The 19256-nt window shown below is 43.8% G+C and overlaps 1 protein-coding gene across 3 annotated transcripts in view; it reads left to right on the top strand.

Annotated features, from left to right (window-relative positions):
• The window catches only part of LOC135556185 (3',5'-cyclic-AMP phosphodiesterase 4B-like), a 197192-nt gene that overhangs the window by 80896 nt on the left and 97040 nt on the right, over positions 1 to 19256 (top strand). For 2 of the 3 annotated variants that reach the window (XM_064989177.1, XM_064989178.1), the window contains exon 1: positions 16361 to 16771. The exons of the other annotated variant lie outside the window; for it this stretch is intronic. In XM_064989177.1, coding sequence (XP_064845249.1) covers positions 16647 to 16771 — 125 coding nt within the window. In that variant the 5' untranslated portion in view covers positions 16361 to 16646. Of the gene's footprint in view, positions 1 to 16360; positions 16772 to 19256 lie in introns of those variants that run through there. 3 annotated transcript variants of the gene reach the window in all.

The raw sequence follows: 19256 nt of genomic DNA on the forward strand, positions 1-19256 counted from the left end.
TACAGCACTGAATCTCTTTACAGTGAATATCTACTCACCATTGGGCTGTACTGTACTACTATAGTGAGATGCTATAACCTGAGCACTCCGTATAAAAGTTTTTGGCTCTAGGTGCTCTGAGATCAAACCTGCTCTTCCTTGGACAGAGGAAGTCATTCCTTTCCAACAGCCAATCAGCTATAGTGTGATGATGTCCAGCCTGGCACTGCCCTCCAGGCCAATCTCTCCCTGCTACCTCTGCCACTCCTGGATCGGGTATGTAGGGCTGGGCTGGGCAGGTGCCTCTTACTTCAGGAGTGGGAATGAATCTGTTGGTACACAATGTGCATTAGTCTTGTGCTCTTTGTCGGAGAGCCGTCTTTCTTGTTTGCTCTGCCTGCCACCAAAGCATTATCCTCTTCACATTGTATGTCTCAACTACAGTCTAAAAGCGGTTTCTCTGTCTGACAACTCTCCACTCCTAAAGATTGGCCGCTTCGTGGGCGTAGGCGTGAACCTATTCAAGTCAGTAAGTAAATACATGTTTTAAATGTTAAAAAACAATGTATTATTCGCTAGCTGTGTGTAGGCTAATGAGCTGCTTGTTAGCTAGCTAGCTAGGCAACATTACATACTATAGGTAATTGAAATATCAGCTTCATATCAGCTAGTTAGCTTCATATCAGCTTGTTACCTTGATGTGGGCCTATTTATCATTGTAAATGAAAAACTCGTGCTCCAAATGCCTTTGTAGAAAACAGCAATGGCAGTGGGTGAAATAATGTTCAGCTCCAGCTGTCAGAAAAGAGACAGCAGAAAAGAGAGTAGGTGTACTAGTTAAGATGGGAAAATTATTCTCCAGTTTCAGTCCCGAGAGAGAAACACTATGAAGACAGACGGAGAGATAATAGTCAGGGCTGTCTAACTAATCAAATGAAGCCTGTTTCTTTGTGATGTCTGTCCTCAGATATGGAGAGCTGCGAAACGCCTGTCTGCAGTTGAAGAGGTCCCAGTAAATGTCCCAAGAGACTGCTGGCACCTGCTTGTATGTCATGGGTTGTATGTGTACTTACTGTATGTTAGCAAATGTTGTACACAATGTAGGCTACAAACATATTACAACTGTATCATGCCAATCCTTCTCCTGGAGGTATGCTGGGTGTGCAGGCTTCTGTTCCAGCCCAGCACTAACACACCTGATTCAACTTATCAAACCTAATGAGTTGATAATACTGTGTATTATTGCTGGTCTGGAATAGAAGTGTGCTCACCAAGTAGATCAGGGAGGGGAGCAAGGTTGGTCACCTCTGGTATGGACTTTTTTGTTCACCCAAAATGATGCTTTAGTAATAATAGCCTTCTTACTAAGATGTCTAACGTTCACAAACAAGTTACATTATTTGTACATTGTGAAGTTATATTTTAATTCATGTTGGTTCATTGAATTGTTTCAACATAAAAACATTATTCAAGATGAACTAGGGTCAATGTTCATTCACCACAGATCACAAACCTGCAATAAAAAGACGCGAAGGGGGATCTGTCTCTAATTTGTCTGTGGTTTCTGTGTTGCTTTCTCAAGGGAACATTACATTTTTGTCCAGTTGTGAGCTCTCCAATCGGTTTTATTTGATTGTCACTCTGTCTCAGGGTATCAGCCATGTGGACCCAGTTTGCAGCTTATCATAATGGTATGCATCACCAATGCGGCCATAGTCCTACAGTATGATCAAATGAAGTCAAAGTCACAATTTCCTTTACCCGTTCATGTACATGTAGGCCTATGTATTTTGCAGGGAGTGAGCTATCATCATCAATGTCGTCAAATCAAATCAAATTTCATTTGTCACATACACATGGTTAGCAGATGTTAATGCGAGTGTAGCGAAATGCTTGTGCTTCTAGTTCCGACAATGCAGTAATAACCAACAAGTAATCTAACTAACAATTCCTAAACTACTGTCTTATACACAGTGTAAGGGGATAAAGAATATGTACATAAGGATATATGAATGAGTGATGGTACAGAGCAGCATAGGCAAGATACAGTAGATGGTATCGAGTACAGTATATACATATGAGATGAGTATGTAAACAAAGTGGCATAGTTAAAGTGGCTAGTGATACATGTATTACATAAGGATGCAGTCGATGATATAGAGTACAGTATATACGTATGCATATGAGATGAATAATGTAGGGTAAGTAACATTATATAAGGTAGCATTGTTTAAAGTGGCTAGTGATATATTTACATCATTTCCCATCAATTCCCATTATTAAAGTGGCTGGAGTTGAGTCAGTGTCAGTGTGTTGGCAGCAGCCACTCAATGTTAGTGGTGGCTGTTTAACAGTCTGATGGCCTTGAGATAGAAGCTGTTTTTCAGTCTCTCGGTCCCAGCTTTGATGCACCTGTACTGACCTCGCCTTCTGGATGATAGCGGGGTGAACAGGCAGTGGCTCGGGTGGTTGATGTCCTTGATGATCTTTATGGCCTTCCTGTAACATCGGGTGGTGTAGGTGTCCTGGAGGGCAGGTAGTTTGCCCCCGGTGATGCGTTGTGCAGACCTCACTACCATCTGGAGAGCCTTACGGTTGAGGGCGGAGCAGTTGCCGTACCAGGCGGTGATACAGCCTGCCAGGATGCTCTCGATTGTGCATCTGTAGAAGTTTGTGAGTGCTTTTGGTGACAAGCCGAATTTCTTCAGCCTCCTGAGGTTGAAGAGGCGCTGCTGCGCCTTCTTCACGATGCTGTCTGTGTGAGTGGACCAATTCAGTTTGTCTGTGATGTGTATGCCGAGGAACTTAAAACTTGCTACTCTCTCCACTACTGTTCCATCGATGTGGATAGGGGGTGTTCCCTCTGCTGTTTCCTGAAGTCCACAATCATCTCCTTAGTTTTGTTGACGTTGAGTGTGAGGTTATTTTCCTGACACCACACTCCGAGGGCCCTCACCTCCTCCCTGTAGGCCGTCTCGTCGTTGTTGGTAATCAAGCCTACCACTGTTGTGTCGTCCGCAAACTTGATAATTGAGTTGGAGGCGTGCGTGGCCACGCAGTCGTGGGTGAACAGGAAGTACAGGAGAGGGCTCAGAACGCACCCTTGTGGGGCCCCAGTGTTGAGGATCAGCGGGGAGGAGATGTTGTTACCTACCCTCACCACCTGGGGGCGGCCCGTCAGGAAGTCCAGTACCCAGTTGCACAGGGCGGGGTCGAGACCCAGGGTCTCGAGCTTGATGACGAGCTTGGAGGGTACTATGGTGTTGAATGCCGAGCTGTAGTCGATGAACAGCATTCTCACATAGGTATTCCTCTTGGCCAGATGGGTTAGGGCAGTGTGCAGTGTGGTTGAGATTGCATCGTCTGTGGACCTATTTGAGCGGTAAGCAAATTGGAGTGGGTCTAGGGTGTCAGGTAGGGTGGAGGTGATATGGTCCTTGACTAGTCTCTCAAAGCACTTCATGATGACGGAAGTGAGTGCTACGGGGCGGTAGTCGTTTAGCTCAGTTACCTTAGCTTTCTTGGGAACAGGAACAATGGTGGCCCTCTTGAAGCATGTGGGAACAGCAGACTGGTATAGGGATTGATTGAATATGTCCGTAAACACACCAGCCAGCTGGTCTGCGCATGCTCTGAGGGCGAGGCTGGGGATGCCGTCTGGGCCTGCAGCCTTGCGAGGGTTAACACGTTTAAATGTTTTACTCACCTCGGCTGCAGTGAAGGAGAGACCGCATTTTTCCGTTGCAGGCCGTGTCAGTGGCACTGTATTGTCCTCAAAGCGGGCAAAAAAGTTATTTAGTCTGCCTGGGAGCAAGACATCCTGGTCCGTGACTGGGCTGGATTTCTTCCTGTAGTCCGTGATTGACTGTAGACCCTGCCACATGCCTCTTGTGTCTGAGCCGTTGAATTGGGATTCTACTTTGTCTCTATACTGACGCTTAGCTTGTTTGATAGCCTTACGGAGGGAATAGCTGCATTGTTTGTATTCAGTCATGTTACCAAACACCTTGCCCTGATTGAAAGCAGTGGTTCACGCTTCCAGTTTCACGCGAATGCTGCCATCAATCCACGGTTTCTGGTTAGGGAATGTTTTAACCTCTTACATCTATGGGGGTGCTATTTCATTTTTGGATGAAAAAAGTTCCCGTTTTAAACAAGATATTTTGTCACAAAAAGATGCTTGACTATGCATATAATTGATACCATTCGAAAGAAAACACTCTGACGTGTCCAGAAATACCAAGATATTCTCTGTGCGTGCCCTAGAACGTGAGCTTCAGGCAAAACCAAGATGAGATGGCATCCAGGAAATGACAAGGATTTTTGAGGCTCTGTTTTCCATTGTCTCCTTATATGGCTGTGAATGCGAGAGGAGTGAGTCAACCCTTTCTGTCGTTTCCCCAAGGTGTCTGCAGCATTGTGACGTATTTGTGGGCAGATCATTGGAAGATTTGACCATAAGAGACCACATTTACCAGGTGTCCGCCCGGTGTCCTGCGCCGAAATTGGTGCGCAAAAGTCACCTGCCAGTATTTTTCCATGCGATACAGAGAGGAAAGCAAGCTTCCACGAACTGCATATCAATGAAGAGATATGTGAAAAAACACCTTGAGGATTGATTCCAAACAACGTTTGCCATGTTTCGGTCGATATTATGTAGTTAATCCGGAAAAAGTTTTACGTTGTAGGTGACTGAATTTTCGGTTCGTTTCGGTAGCCAGACGCAATGTAGAAAACGGAACGATTTCTCCTACACACAGACGCTTTCAGGAAAAACTGCGCATTTGGTATGTAACTGAGAGTCTCCTCATTGAAAACATCAGAAGCTCTTCAAAGGTAAATGATTTTATTTATTTGGTTATCTGGTTTTTGTGAAAATGTTGCGTGCTAAATGCTACTCAAAATGCTATGCTAGCTTTGCATACTCTTACACAAATTAGTCAATTTCTATGGTTCAAAAGCATATTTTGAAAATCTGAGATGACAGTGTTGTTAAGAAAAGGCTAAGCTTGAGAGCAGACGCATTATTTTCATTTTATTTGCGATTTTCAGAAATCGTTAATGTTGCGTTATGCTAATGAGCCTGAGGCTTTAGTCACAAACCCGGATCCGGGATGGGGAGTTTCAAGAAGTTAATCGTTGCTATGGGAACAACTCGCACACTGAACTCGCACACCGAATCAGCGTATTCGTCAATGTTGTTATCTGACGCAATACGAAACATGTCCCAGTCCACGTGATGGAAGCAGTCTTGGAGTGTGGAGTCAGCTTGGTCGGACCAGCGTTGGACAGACCTCAGCGTGGGAGCTTCTTTTTTTTGCTTTTGTCTGTAGGCAGGTATCAGCAAAATGGAGTCGTGGTCAGCTTTTCCGAAAGGGGGGCGGGGCAGGGCCTTATATGACGTTAGAGTAACAGTGATCCAAGGTTTTTCCGCCCCTGGTTGCGCAATCGATATGCTGATAAAATTTAGGGAGTCTTGTTTTCAGATTAGCCTTATTAAAATCCCCAGCAACAATGAATGCAGCCTCCGGATAAATGGTGTCCAGTTTGCAAAGAGTTAAATAAAGTTCGTTTAGAGCCATCGATGTGTCTGCTTGGGGGGGGATATATACGGCTGTGATTATAATCGAAGAGAATTCTCTTGGTAGATAATGCGGTCTACATTTGATTGTGAGGAATTCTAAATCAGGTGAACAGAAGGATTTGAGTTCCTGTATGTTTCTTTCATCGCACCATGCCTCGTTAGCCATAAGGCATACACCCCCACCCCTCTTCTTACCAGAAAGGTGTTTTTTTCTGTCGGCGCGATGCATGGAGAAACGCGTTGGCTGCACCGCTTCGGATAGCGTCTCTCCAGTGAGCCATGTTTCCGTGAAGCACAGAACGTTACAGTCTCTGATGTCCCTCTGGAATGCTACCCTTGCTCGGATTAATGACACCAGTATACTGAAAGAGCCATAAGCCATATAGGAAAATCATAATGTTAAGATACCATCATCCAATTGGTAGCATATTACATGGGAAAGGCATGCTTAGTGTATCATTTACAATGTTATAATTAGTGTTACTGGTGAATTCTATCCTTTGGTGGGCAAATTTCACAATTTAATTTACTCAACAAATTCACAAATGGTGCCTTTGATCACAGTTTTGAGGTTTAGGTTCCTTGATGTTCATAGCTTGCTAGCAGCACAAGTAAACATTGTTGTGCCAATCTCTCCTCACCTACCATCAACACCAACAATCTCTACAATCCTCCTCCATGCCACTGACCTTATGATTGTGTCTCTGTATACCAGCAAAATAATATAGAATTGGAAAACTAGACCCAGCGATGATTGGCTTTCCTACATCTATTTTGTTTGTGCATGCCCTGAACTAATGACACACGGAACTATGTTTTATGAACAGAAGATTTTCAAATATCTGCTCCTCACCTGGCAGTGGTGACCGCCTGCAATTTGCAGAAAGTAGAGCAAAGCTGAACTTTTTCTATCGCTCCGCTAGCAGGGTTCGCACCTCTCACCTTCCCACAATCCCCTGCTCATTGCTCCACGAGCTCCCGTTGAAAATGAATGAGGTCGGAACTTCGTCTGGCAAATCCGGAAGTGGTGGAAACCTTACGTTATGATTTCTGTGGGTAAATGCTCGTTAGCTTTGGCCGATGCTCTTAGATGGCCATGCTTTGTGGCTAGTGTTGCTATCTATTTAATTAGCAGTGCTGCTGTCTGTTGGCTGCTATAACAAACACCTATTTAGCCTGGAAAAGCACTCCTGTGTGTGGAGAGGAAAAGGAAATATGGAAGTGTGAGTCACACATAGTCTACTCAGACTGAGACAATATCTGGTCTTCTCTCATATGCAAACACATGCAGTACAAGAAGCCATACTCTCGTTGACACACACATAAACATTGTCCTTCACTCTTCTTTCTGTGTCCATCTGTCCCTTTCACCCCCCCCCCCCTAAATGTTATAGTTGCACTAATCTCTTGTGACTGACTGTTAACATAATGTAAATTGAGTTAGTCAGATCCAGATTTATTGTCACCCTTGATAAAGATGAGAAAAAAAGACTGTATAAAGTACTGTAAATAATACCAAATACTGAACTATATTGTATGCAAAAAAAAAAGGAAATTATATTATTTTATACTAATACAATTGCTCAGAGAGATTTTATTTAGCAAGTTATAAAAAACAGGTGTTATTAAATACTCACCCGTTTTCAGCACCCTCCCCTTGCAAGGATAACCGCACTGAGCCGTTTTCTCAAATATTTTATGAGATTGGAGAACACATAGAGAGGGATCGTATAGACCCTTCCTCCATACAGAATCTCTCCAGATCCTTGATATCCTTCGGTCTGCGCTTATGGACGGCCCTCTTCAATTCAAACCGCAGGTTTTCAATGGGTTTCTGTAGACGGAGATGACCATTGCAAAATGTTCATTCTGTAGCCAATTAACACATTTTCTGTGTGTATTTTGATGTGTACTTGGGGTTATTGTCTTGCTGGAAGATCAACTTGTGGCCAAGCTTTTGCTTCCTGGCAGAGGCAGACAGGTTTTGGGCTAAAATGTTGTGGTACTTGGGAGAGTTCAAGGTGCTGTTGACCTTAACAAGAGCCCCAGGACAAGTGGAAGCAAAACAGCCCCATAGCATCAAAGATCCACCACCACATTTTACAGTCAGTATGTGGTTCTTTTCTGCATATGCATCCTTCTTTCGATGCCAAACCTACCACTGGTTTGCATGGCCAAAGAGCTCTATTTTCGTGTGATCTGACCATAGTACCCGGGTTCCATTCCAAGAGCCAATGTCGTTTAGAAAACTCCAGGTTTTTACATTTGTTGATTGATCTCAATAAAGGATTTTTCTGGCAACCTTTCCAAAGTGCCTTTCGGCATGGAGGTGCCATGGAATTGTAGATTTGGTGCCATCTAATTGTAGATTTGGAGACTTAGTGACCCGAAGATAACTATCTTCATGAGGCATACTATGCAATAACTACCTACAATTGCTCTTATATCCAAAAGCTAATAAGTCCACATTTAAATTGCTTCATATCGACATGATGTACAGATCTAAAAACCAACTGCGGTGAGGTCCCTGAACTCTCTTGAACTTGTCCATGCTATGCCAATTAGTTGACCAAACATCCACTTCTAACTTGCATTAGCATCCAGGCTAGTGATCCCTCAGTGTGTTAGTGGAGAACTGAGGGTGTTAGTGGACTGAGTTGTTCTCCAGTGCAACTGAGTAGTCTGCAGGGCTCAAGCTCCATTGTGGGTCAAACACAGAGCCCTCAAGATCCATCTGCCCATCCCTACTGAGCTCACACCATACCAGTTACACAACGGACCTGTGAAGACATGGAATACCACTCTCTTTCTCTCAGATTCATCTATCTCTGTCTCGTACACTCATTGCTCTCTCCTTTCACCTCTCTTTTCACCTCTCCTTTCACCTCTCCTTTCACCTCTCTTTTCACCTCTCCTTTCACCTCTTTTCACCTCTCTTTTCACCTCTCCTTTCACCTCTCTTTTCACCTCTCCTTTCACCTCTCTTTTCACCTCTCCTTTCACCTCTCTTTTCACCTCTCCTTTCGCCTCTCTTTTCACCTCTCTTTTCACCTCTCCTTTCACCTCTCTTTTCACCTCTCTTTTCACCTCTCCTTTCGCCTCTCTTTTCACCTCTCTTTTCACCTCTCTTTTCACCTCTCTTTTCCCGCTCTCCATTGCCCCCACAGTCACTGTGCCTCCATGTCAGTGCAACTAAGATCAACTGACCCCTTTCCCCTCCTCCCTCCCTTCTTGCTCTCTGAGTGAGAACATCAACTTGACCAATGTATTTATCTTGCCTCCAGTCACTTTTAACCCTGTTTGCATGTACATACGTACAGATGTAGGACCTTTATTTGAGACAGTTTGCTACAGGAGGAAAATAAATCCCGCAGCAACATGATATGTGAATGATTATGGGGATTATAATTAATTGGCATTTTTGTAGGGGTTGATACATTTTTAAAGTCTGAAATTTCAAAGTGGAAATTACGAACTTCAGAAGCCTTTTTTAAACCTCAAATACACTGAACATTTAAAGTTAACTGGAATACATAAAGTTCTGCAACAGGGTGATCAAATTAAGATCCTACATCTGCTCCTCATTCACTTCAGTATCCCTGCACATTGTAATAATGGTACTGCCACTGGCCTGTATATAACTTGTATTCTTGTGTTTTTTTCTTCTCATATTTTTTGTGTTTTTCTTGTCTATATTATTACTTCAATTCTGCGTTGTTGGGAAAGAGCTCGCAAGTAAGCATTTCACTATAGAGGAGAGAGGGGTAAAGAGAGACAAATGAGTAAGTTGCTCAACTTTGTTTCTAGGAAACCATACATAGAATATATCAGTTGACCAAATATTTAGGAAGAGGTCAGCATTTCATGGAGTCTGTGAAGGAAAAAAACACATTGAAAAAGTGGTAAGCAAATTAGGTCCCAAAAAAACAGATCTTCACCAAGTCAAATTCTTGTATTGTGTTAAAGGTTTCATGATGCTTGTATTTGAACAAAAGTAGATCATTTTAAGATTGTCCTATACAACAGTTGGGGTCTCTATAATCTTCAAAATGACATCCTAAACCTGGAATGAAAGTGCATTATTGTAGCTGTGTGGGCTAATAGTCAAAGTGTTTGCCTTGGGGTTAGTTGATCCATTGGCCATGGGGTTAGTTGATCCATTGGCCATGGGGTTAGTTGATCCATTGGCCATGGGGTTAGTTGATCCATTGGCCATGGGGTTAGTTGATCCATTGGCCATGGGGTAAATTGATCCATTGGCCATGGGGTTAGTTGATCCATTGGCCATGGGGTTAGTTGATCCATTGGCCATGGGGTTAGTTGAGCGAACGGTTGAGGCAGTGGCAAGTTGAGCAAATGTAAGTGATTTCTTCCCAGGTGCAATGCAAGGCATTATCACTGGGATATGAGGTAACAACAGGATATGACCTATGTTAAAAGTTTTTTTTAAGTACAAAGTGTTTGTTAGGTGTTAAGCTTGTGTTAAAAGATTATTAAAATGATTAGAAGACTAAAAGTGATTATGATATTGTTGAACTGTGTTTGAGAAGTAAAGTTAGAGATGGTTTTTAAAAGGTAGCTGTAAGATTTCATTCAGTACAGACGTTTGTAGGCGGCTTAACTTACCCTGTTCCGCAGCTCAACTCACCCAATACCACTTTTTTTGGACAAGCTATGTTTTCAGAACTGTTATGTTTACATGAATTCTAATCATTTCCAGGGATACACAACATCCTGAAATACACACAGATATATTTGTTAGAAAGAATACTATATTTCCCTTGCTGAATGTCATTTTTTTATTTTTATAATTGCTCAACACCCTACGGTTTTACACCTGCTGTATCCTGTGCATGTGACACTTGAAACTTTCTTGAGGAATTCACCAACCCTATGTTTAGCCATGCATGCATATGTACAGTATGGACCTATAGCTTTCTCCCGTCCTCCCATTCTATTGCTCTCTCACACACTCCATCTCTGTACTCAGCAGTCAGCACCATGTGAAATGTTTCATTGGGTGGGCGCGGGTCAGAGGTTACATCATTGAACCGGTAATACAGGAGTCAGAAGCTCTTGCACCAGCCCCGAAGAGGAACCCTCTGAACCCTCCCTCAGAGCATGACTAATCGTTCTCTATCTCTATATCTCTGTCACTCTCTATCAATCAACATGTATATCTGTTATCTTTCTTGCCTTTTCCTTTGCTTCCCTCGATCCTCGATCCCCCCCTACCTCTCATCGAATTCTCGCTCACCAAATTGCCCACCTCGTCTCTCTTGTTTCGCTCTCCACAATTGTCCTTCACTCGACTTTCTATATCACTCTTTCTATACTCCTCCACTTCACTCTTTCTCTCTCCTGTGTGTGAATGTAGCTTTCAAGGACTGACTCCTGGTAGTGTTTGATCTTGAGAGCTTAGAAAGAGAGAGAGAGAGAGAGAGAGAGAGAGAGAGAGAGAGAGAGAGAGAGAGAGAGTAGTGATTTGATGATTGCATGTCATGGCGTGTGGCATGCCGTGTGTACCATCGATGCCTATGTCAGGAGGGAGAGTGCTTGCGCCTGGCATGCAGGTGTCAGAATCAGACGCAGCCACAGAGGGGCTTTCATTCTGAAATCCCCTGACATCCCCCCAGCCCCGCCTGATGTATACAGAATGTCACTGCATTCTATGACTCTCACTAAGACGTATCATGGCATTTTAGTAAATGAGCTTTGGCACAGATAAAAGGAATAGGTAGACTGGATTATGGAAGAGACAGTTAGCTTTTGATGACTGTGGACAGTGGCTTATAGTGGACTTTTGTGCTAGTTCTATATATTGGACACATAATACCTAATTGTTATAGGCGAACGCAGCAGGCATATGCTGCATCTGCATGCGGTACTAAACAGTCAACAGCCCTGAATTTCCATAGCCCCAATTTACCTGTGAGTCATTGCCTGTCAGTTGTCTGGAAATGAGAACTCTAACATACTGTGGTGTTAGAGGGCCACCTAGAGGGCCCTCTTTCTAATTGTAAGTCGCTTTGGATACGAGCGTCTGCTAAATTACTAAAATAGAGCGCTAAATGCCTAAACTGGAGTGTGCTGTCTCTGATTTACTCTCGCGCTATCTCTCTCAGAACGATCTTCTTCACCCTAACCACTTAAGCTTCAAGATTGGTCACTCAACCGAGGCTGCTCTTCTCTGTGTAACGGAAGCTCCTCTCGCTCCTGTTCTCATCCTCCTAGATCTATCCACTGCCTTCGACACTGTGAACCATCAGATCCTCCTCTCCACCCTCTCAGGGCTGGGCGGCTCAGGTTCTACACACTCTTGAATTGCATCCTACCTGGCAGGCCACTCCTGCCAGGTGACGTGGGGAAGATGTGTCTGCACAATGTAATCTCACTACTGGCATCCCCCAGGGCTCAGTTCTAGGCCTCTTCTCTCTATACACCAAGTCACTCGGCTCCGTCATATCCTCCATATCCTCCATGGTCTCTCCTATCAATGCTATGCGGATGACACTCAACTACTTTTCTCCTTCCCCCTTCTGACACCCAGGTAGAGACACGCATCTCTGTGTGCCTGGCAGATATCTCAGCTTGGATGTTTGCCAACCAACTCAAGCTCAACATCAACAAAACAGAGTGGCTCTTCCTCCCGGGGAAGGCCTGCCTGATCCAAGACCTCTCCATCACAGTTGACAACTCCTTGGTGCACCCCTCCCAGAGTGCAAAGAACCTTGGCGTGACCCTTGACAACATCTTGTCATTCTCTTCAAACTCAAAACAGTGACACTCTCCTGCAGGTTCATGCTCTGCAACATCCGTAGAGTAAAACCCTACCTCACACAGGAAGCGGTGCAGGTCCTAATCCAGGCACTTGTCATCTCCCATCTGGACTACTGCAACTCGCTGTTGCCTGGGCTCCCTGCTTGTGCCATCAAACCCCTGCAACTTATCCAGAAAACTGCAGCCCGCAGAACACAATCCCAAATTCTCCTACCCGACTCCACTAGCTTCCAGTCGAAGCTCACATTCACTCACCTCACCCCTCACTTTCGTGAACTTACACTTGCCTCTTTTCCTCCTAACTAGCTCTGACTTTTCTAATAGCTACTTTATTGAGGAGAAATGGATTTACTATTTTACCTTTATTTAACTAGGCAAGTCAGTTAAGAACAAATTGTTATTTTCAAGGACAGCCTAGGAACAGTGGGTTAACTGCCTGTTCAGGGGCAGAATGACCGATTTGTACCTTGTCAACTCAGGGGTTTGAACTTGCAACCTTGTGGTTACTAGTCTAACACTCTAACCACTAGACTAGCCTACTATGACAGTGACATGTGGTTATCTCACCTACCTGAATGCACTAACTCTAAGTCACTCTGGATAAGAGTGTTTGCTAAATGACTAAATAACAATGTAAATCTAGTGGACACAGTTCGACAAGACTTCCATTTTCTCTGGTACTAAATTGGTGCCCTCTAGTGTTCACAGTTAGGTAATGCGTCCCCCTTCACTATATTTTTTTTGCTGAGGTGGAGAGAGCGTGGCTCTTTTGACTTCCTCTATCCATTTGTTCTACTTAAATCTCCTGTTCATACTTGCCTTATTAGCTCACCGACTGAAATATCTTGCCCATAACCGTGTCACTTCAACAGAACTGTTATGTAATTTCAGATATGATGAAGATATTGAAGATAAGGAATTTGAGAATATATTCTGATACTTCTCTATTTGTGTGCTTCACTATTCCTGTTGGATCTCTGAAATGAATAGGGATATTCTATAGAATACAGACCTTTAACTGACCCCACCTCTCCCTCTCTATCCATCTCTCTGGGAGAAAATGTCTGTGAATCTAGCTGTGTATCATCTGTGTGTTCCCCTCAGGGGGTTATTAGGGAGGAATGTCCCCATTGTCAACCACAATGTGACTGAACCGTAACCATCGTCACCACAACCTCTCACTCCCTGCAGGTGACACCTTCCTCCATTTCCACTTCCACATGACTGCAGATCCATCTTCTGTTTCTCTGTCTCTCGTTTTCGCTCTCTCTCGCTCTCCTCTCTCTCCCCCACCTTGTGCCCTCGGTCTCTCTCTACCTTTAAACAACTACATCATCCCCCTCTCTCTCGTTCTCACTGTAGCACCCCGTTCTCCTTCTCTCTCTTTTATCAGGGAGTCATACTGAGACCAAAGTCTCTTATACAGATGAGCCCTGAATGAGATGAATTACAAAGAAATCCACACATCAAAATATAAATGCAAAATGCAAGCAGAAAGAAAGAAAGAAAAACAGGGTCATAAAAAATAAAAAACATTTATCGGACGTCAGGTCCTCAGTCAGCTTTCTGAATCGCCCTAACAGGCACCAAAACATCACATTTAAGAACATGTTGAAGATTGTTCCACAAATAAAGTGCAAGAAACACTTAAAGCTGATTTTCTTAACCCCGTAGAGAGCAAAGGAATCTCCAGAGTTAGCCATCCCCGAGACCGGGTGTAGTAACTAGTATGGCTAAAGTTGAGTAAGTATGTTAGGGACAGTGGAACTTTTTGTAAAAGGGCTTTATAAATGAATCAACCTATGTGACAACAAAGAGGGCCAACCAACTTTCTGGTAGAGAATGCAGTGATGAGCACTAAAATGGTCAGCTGTCATAAAACACAGTGCTATTTAGGAACTATTTATATCGAAGAGGCACACTTTCATTCTCAGCTTCTTAAACTAACTCATCAATATGATTTTAAAAAGGCAGCTTTTCATCTTTCCAGATGCCCATATATTTGTAAGCAGAGACACGATCAATATGAACACCGTCCAAAGTACACATGCATAAATCATCAGTTATTTGTATGCGCTCTATAGAAAAACAAATACTTAGTTTTTCCTGCATTCGATATTCATTTCATTTCAGTAAAGTGTTTATGTAATACAATAAAGGTAGATTGTAGTTCTGATAGGGCAAGGTCAGCTGGGGGGGAAATAGCATAAACAACAGTATCAACGGCATACAAGTGTAGGTTACATTTATTTTGACAGACAAGTCAATATCGTTCATGTGAACAATAAAAAGTACAGGACTCAGAATCGACCCCTGCTGGACACCTTTCTTAATATCCAGGAAACCTGCTCTTTCTCTCACTTCATGTGCACTCTAACCTCTTGTCCTCTTCCCTCCGTCCATCTCATGATAATTCATGATCATTTCTTAGAAAGCAGGGTACAGGACCACATAATCAACCCACTTGTAATCAATCCACTTGACTACATGATGATGTAGTGAACCACGATGAGCTTCACTGTCATAATGAAAAACTCTCAGTCATCATCATTCACGACATATCCCTTGTCATTCTAAGAAATGCCGTTCATGTTAAATTGAGTGTGAGAACCTTCCGATTCTCAGTGGATTCTCAGAATTGAGGCAGTGTCTCTCTCACACAGTGTGGTCCCCTTGTGATTAACCAGTTCAGAATATCTCAGTGCTTTCTGTGAGGAGAGGGAGGGAAAGAGAGAGAGAGAAGAGGATGATGAGAGGGAACACATGTCAGTCTTCTGTTGATTGATGAGTCAGAGGAGCTCAGAGTTCTGTGACCCTTGACCTTACCCTGCCATTAGCAGGCCGTCCATCCAGCATGAGTATTGACAGGCGGTGACATTAAAGTGACGGGTGTGGGGTATGCCCCTTAACACCCCATAACCACTTGTTCATTTCCTATTGACTTCTCTCTCGCGACAATCTTGTACAAATTCAATCCAGTCCAGTCAAGTCCAGTCCAGTTCAGTACACTCTCTCTTGTCTGTCTGTCTGTCTGTCTGTCTGTCTGTCTGTCTGTCTGTCTGTCTGTCTGTCTGTCTGTCTGTCTGTCTGTCTGTCTGTCTCTGTCTTTCACGGTTCTATTCCATGTCTAGTTTGGCTAATCAATGTGTTTTATTGCCACTCTAGAGAACACCCAGTGGTTGATATTACAACAAATCCACACAGTTTCTAACAGTGCGTAATCGCCTCTATGAACATGGATTTTCAGTCTTGTTTCAGTTGCCTTCCTAGCTCTCAGTTTGGCTGAAAGAGCCTGGTATTAGCAGGGGCTGGGGCCATACTCTGGGCAATCTCTCCAATGCGCCAGGAAAAATGCCCCAGCTGCCCCTTCCTCTGTCACACTGACATACACAGATACACACGGGGACAGTCAAGGTATACTGGTGGCATAGCTTATGAACACGGTGCATATATTGGTGGCATAGCATGTGCATAAGCATGTAATGAAATGCACACTAGAGCTTTTAAGGTAGTACTGATGACTGGTGTATATACAGTGAAAGGCATGTCCTGGTGCATGCATGGATGGCATAGCTCATGCAGTTTAAGATCGTACTAAAAGGCACGACACAGCACGTGCTAGTGCATTAATTACGTGTAGCAAGCTAGATGCGTGGATTACAGGTCTAGACATGTGCTCTTCCGATATGTGCAGTGCAGTATATATGCTATTGCTATGTACACTAGAACTGGTATGCCTATGTATCTAGAGGAGCATGGCAGATAATGGCTAGTAATGGATATTATTCTCTCTAGACATGTGTGGCAGGGTGGACATGTATTACACAGAAACACAGTGGGATACACAACTCTATTCCCCCCTCTGTCCTATGTGTCAGGGTGATAGTAGTGAGTCCTTTCCAGAGAATCCGCTCCAGGTCATAGTGTTTGCCCTCTGTTGTCAGAGAGAGCACAGCTCCTCACTCACCAGGGGGAGGAAGTGCTAGCTGGACTCACAGAGTGTGAAAGAGAGAGAGAGAGATAGAGAGAGAGAGAGAACAAGAGAGGAGAGTCACGACTAAGTGTTGGATTTTGACATTGACCTCACTGCTGCAGTGTGTTTGATGGTTGTTTGATGGTAGTTGATGGGTTAGTTGATGATTGTTTTTGGTTGTTTATGGTGTATGCTTTAATGTTGCATTTGTGACAGTGGAAGTTGGTTACTTTATACAGTCGGTGTTGTGTGATTGATGTGTGTATGATGGTGATTTGGTGTGTGTGTGTTGATATGTGAGTTGTGTGTTGTATGTGAGGCGTGTGTTTGATGGTGCTGGGTAACTGGGCTGTTGGGGCTATGTATCGGCGGTCGCCCTGTCACAGAAGCAGGGCCCACTTTGACTTTAGCGAGGACGTCGTCAAGGGACTCCATGCCTCCAGCCACACTCACAGGTCAGACCGATGATATACTGTACCTCTCTGCCTTCCCATCTCTCTCTCTGTCTCTCTCTCTCTCTCTGTCTCTGCATCTCTCGTTCTCTCTCTCGTCATTTACCTGCCTTTCTGTCCTTCTCCCTGTCTCTCTCTCAGATCTTTCTCTCATGTTTCCGATTAGTGTGTGATGTGTTGCCAGTATGCTCATTTCATCGTTACAGTGCTTGTTATGCTTGCTTTTCAGTCCTCACTCTCCCCTCTCTCTCCCCTCTCTCTCCCCTCTATGTGTCCCCCCCCCCCCGATACAGTCTCTAGCTATATCTCTGAAGTGGATTAGGAATATGAGTTTGTGTGTGTGTGAGGGTGGGAGTGAGTGAGTGAATAATATAGCTTAAGTGTGTGGCATTTGGTTTGTTTACACTGTTGTGGTGTGAGTCTATATAGTAGACAGTTCCGGACTACTGGTCTATCCAGATTCAGCTGTGCTGCTGTTACCTAAAGCTCACCTCCAGTACTGTCCCTGATGTATCACGAGCCACTTTAAACAATGCTACCTAATATTATGTTTACATACCCTCCATTATTCATCTCATATGTATACGTATATACTGTACTCTATATCATCTACTGCATCCTTATGTAATACATGTATCACTAGCCACTTTAACTATGCCATTTTGTTTACATACTCATCTCATATGTATATACTGTACTCGATACCATCTACTGTATCTTACCTATGCTGCTCTGTACCATCACTCATTCATATATCTTTATGTACATATTCTTTATCCCCTTACACTTGTGTGTATAAGACAGTAGTTTTGGAATTGTTAGTTAGATTACTTGTTGGTTATTACTGCATTGTCAGAACGAGAAGCACAAGCATTTCGCTACACTCGCATTAACATCTGCTAACCATGTGTATGTGACAAATACAATTTGATTTGATTTGATTTCCTTAATGTAGCCCGCTGATAACGTAACTAAACACTCCCAGCAGGATTTGTACTAGCGCTCTACTGTTCCACTGTGCCACGCAAATGTTTCATGTCACCCTCCTTGTCTATCCAAGTTATTTTGTCTATCCAAGCTATACAGTTATTCTGTCCAACACCGCTTTGCAACTGCTTATGTTTATAACGTGCAAACACAGTATGCTCTATTGCTTATGAAGAGTTTTTTTCTGTTTTGAATGGATTTGCATTGCAGGGATACACACATTACTCTTTCACCTGAATCTGACCAGGAGTCATGGTGAAATTGTAGATTGTTGTTGTGGGGAAGCAGAGAGAGGGGGCAGCAGGCAAGACGCGCATGGGTCCAACCCAGCCAGTTCAGTAGCAGGCAGCCTTGGCTGAGACTGGTTCTGTGGTCCCTCAGGCCTCTGGCTGCAGATATCTATGGATGTAGGGCCACTGAGCTCCAGGGTAGTACAGGTTCAACCACAGCAGCAGCATTGGGTTCTGGCTGCAGGTCTCATGGTTAAGGAGTTTCTCCATAGCCACAGCAGCAGTACTGACCTGCTGAGACTCCAGCCAGACCAGAACCCACCTTTTAAGAACCAAGGTTTCCTGTGGAAAGTACTGTACAGTCAGTCAGTGCATGTGGAAGTGGAAAGAACCACACAGTCAGATGTGTGTGTGCGTGTGCGCGTGCATGTGTGTGTGTGCATGCGTGTGTGTGCGTGTCTGACACGTGACAGGGATAGTTAGTATACACTTGTGCTTGTCTGTTCATGTGAGCACGTATCTGTGAGGAGTTTGTGTGTGTTGTGATACTGTGGTCTATCTGAGTTTGCTTTTGCATACATCCTGTAGGAAGCCGTGTGCTGGTGATGATGGTGATTATGACAACACAAGAGTGAACAACATAGTGGGAAGTGGTTGTTGAATTACTACCAGGAGACTAGGGAACAAATCCTGTTTCAGACCACCTAGAGAGGTTTTCTCTTCACACACATACGCACGATTACGCAGACAGACAGACAGACAGACAGACAGAGAGGGAGAGAGGGAGAGAGGTAGAGGAGTGAAAGCTAACTCAGAGCAGAGTTTAACCTAGGGTAACTTGACTTTGTACACAGCCCATGGAATGAATGCCATTTAAATCAAGTTCTGTTTAGTTACGCAGCCAAGCCATGGAACACACTCTCTCGTCTGCTCTCCCACTTGCTCCCTGCTCTCTCTCTCTCTCTCTCTCTCTCACTCTCCCAAAATCATGTGACATAGTGAATTATGATCTGACACGAGTAACTGTAAGTCTCTCACAATGAGGACGTCTGGAAGAGAGAGAAAAAAAGATGTAAATAAGAATGCTTTGTTTGTTGTTGTTTATTCAAAAGCGTCCTCTTATTTGCATATCCTAGCATGACGGCTTTGCAACGTCATAGATTCTGCATTCTAGATTCGGTTTGTTGGCCGCTTAAGTGTGCATTTGTAAGTTCACTCTAAAGTGTCAAAGTGCACTCTGGGCATTCACAAATTCTGAGTGTTGTCATATT

The sequence above is a fragment of the Oncorhynchus masou genome, chromosome 15 (genome assembly GCF_036934945.1).
Source record: "Oncorhynchus masou masou isolate Uvic2021 chromosome 15, UVic_Omas_1.1, whole genome shotgun sequence".
Lineage (NCBI taxonomy): Eukaryota > Metazoa > Chordata > Actinopteri > Salmoniformes > Salmonidae > Oncorhynchus > Oncorhynchus masou.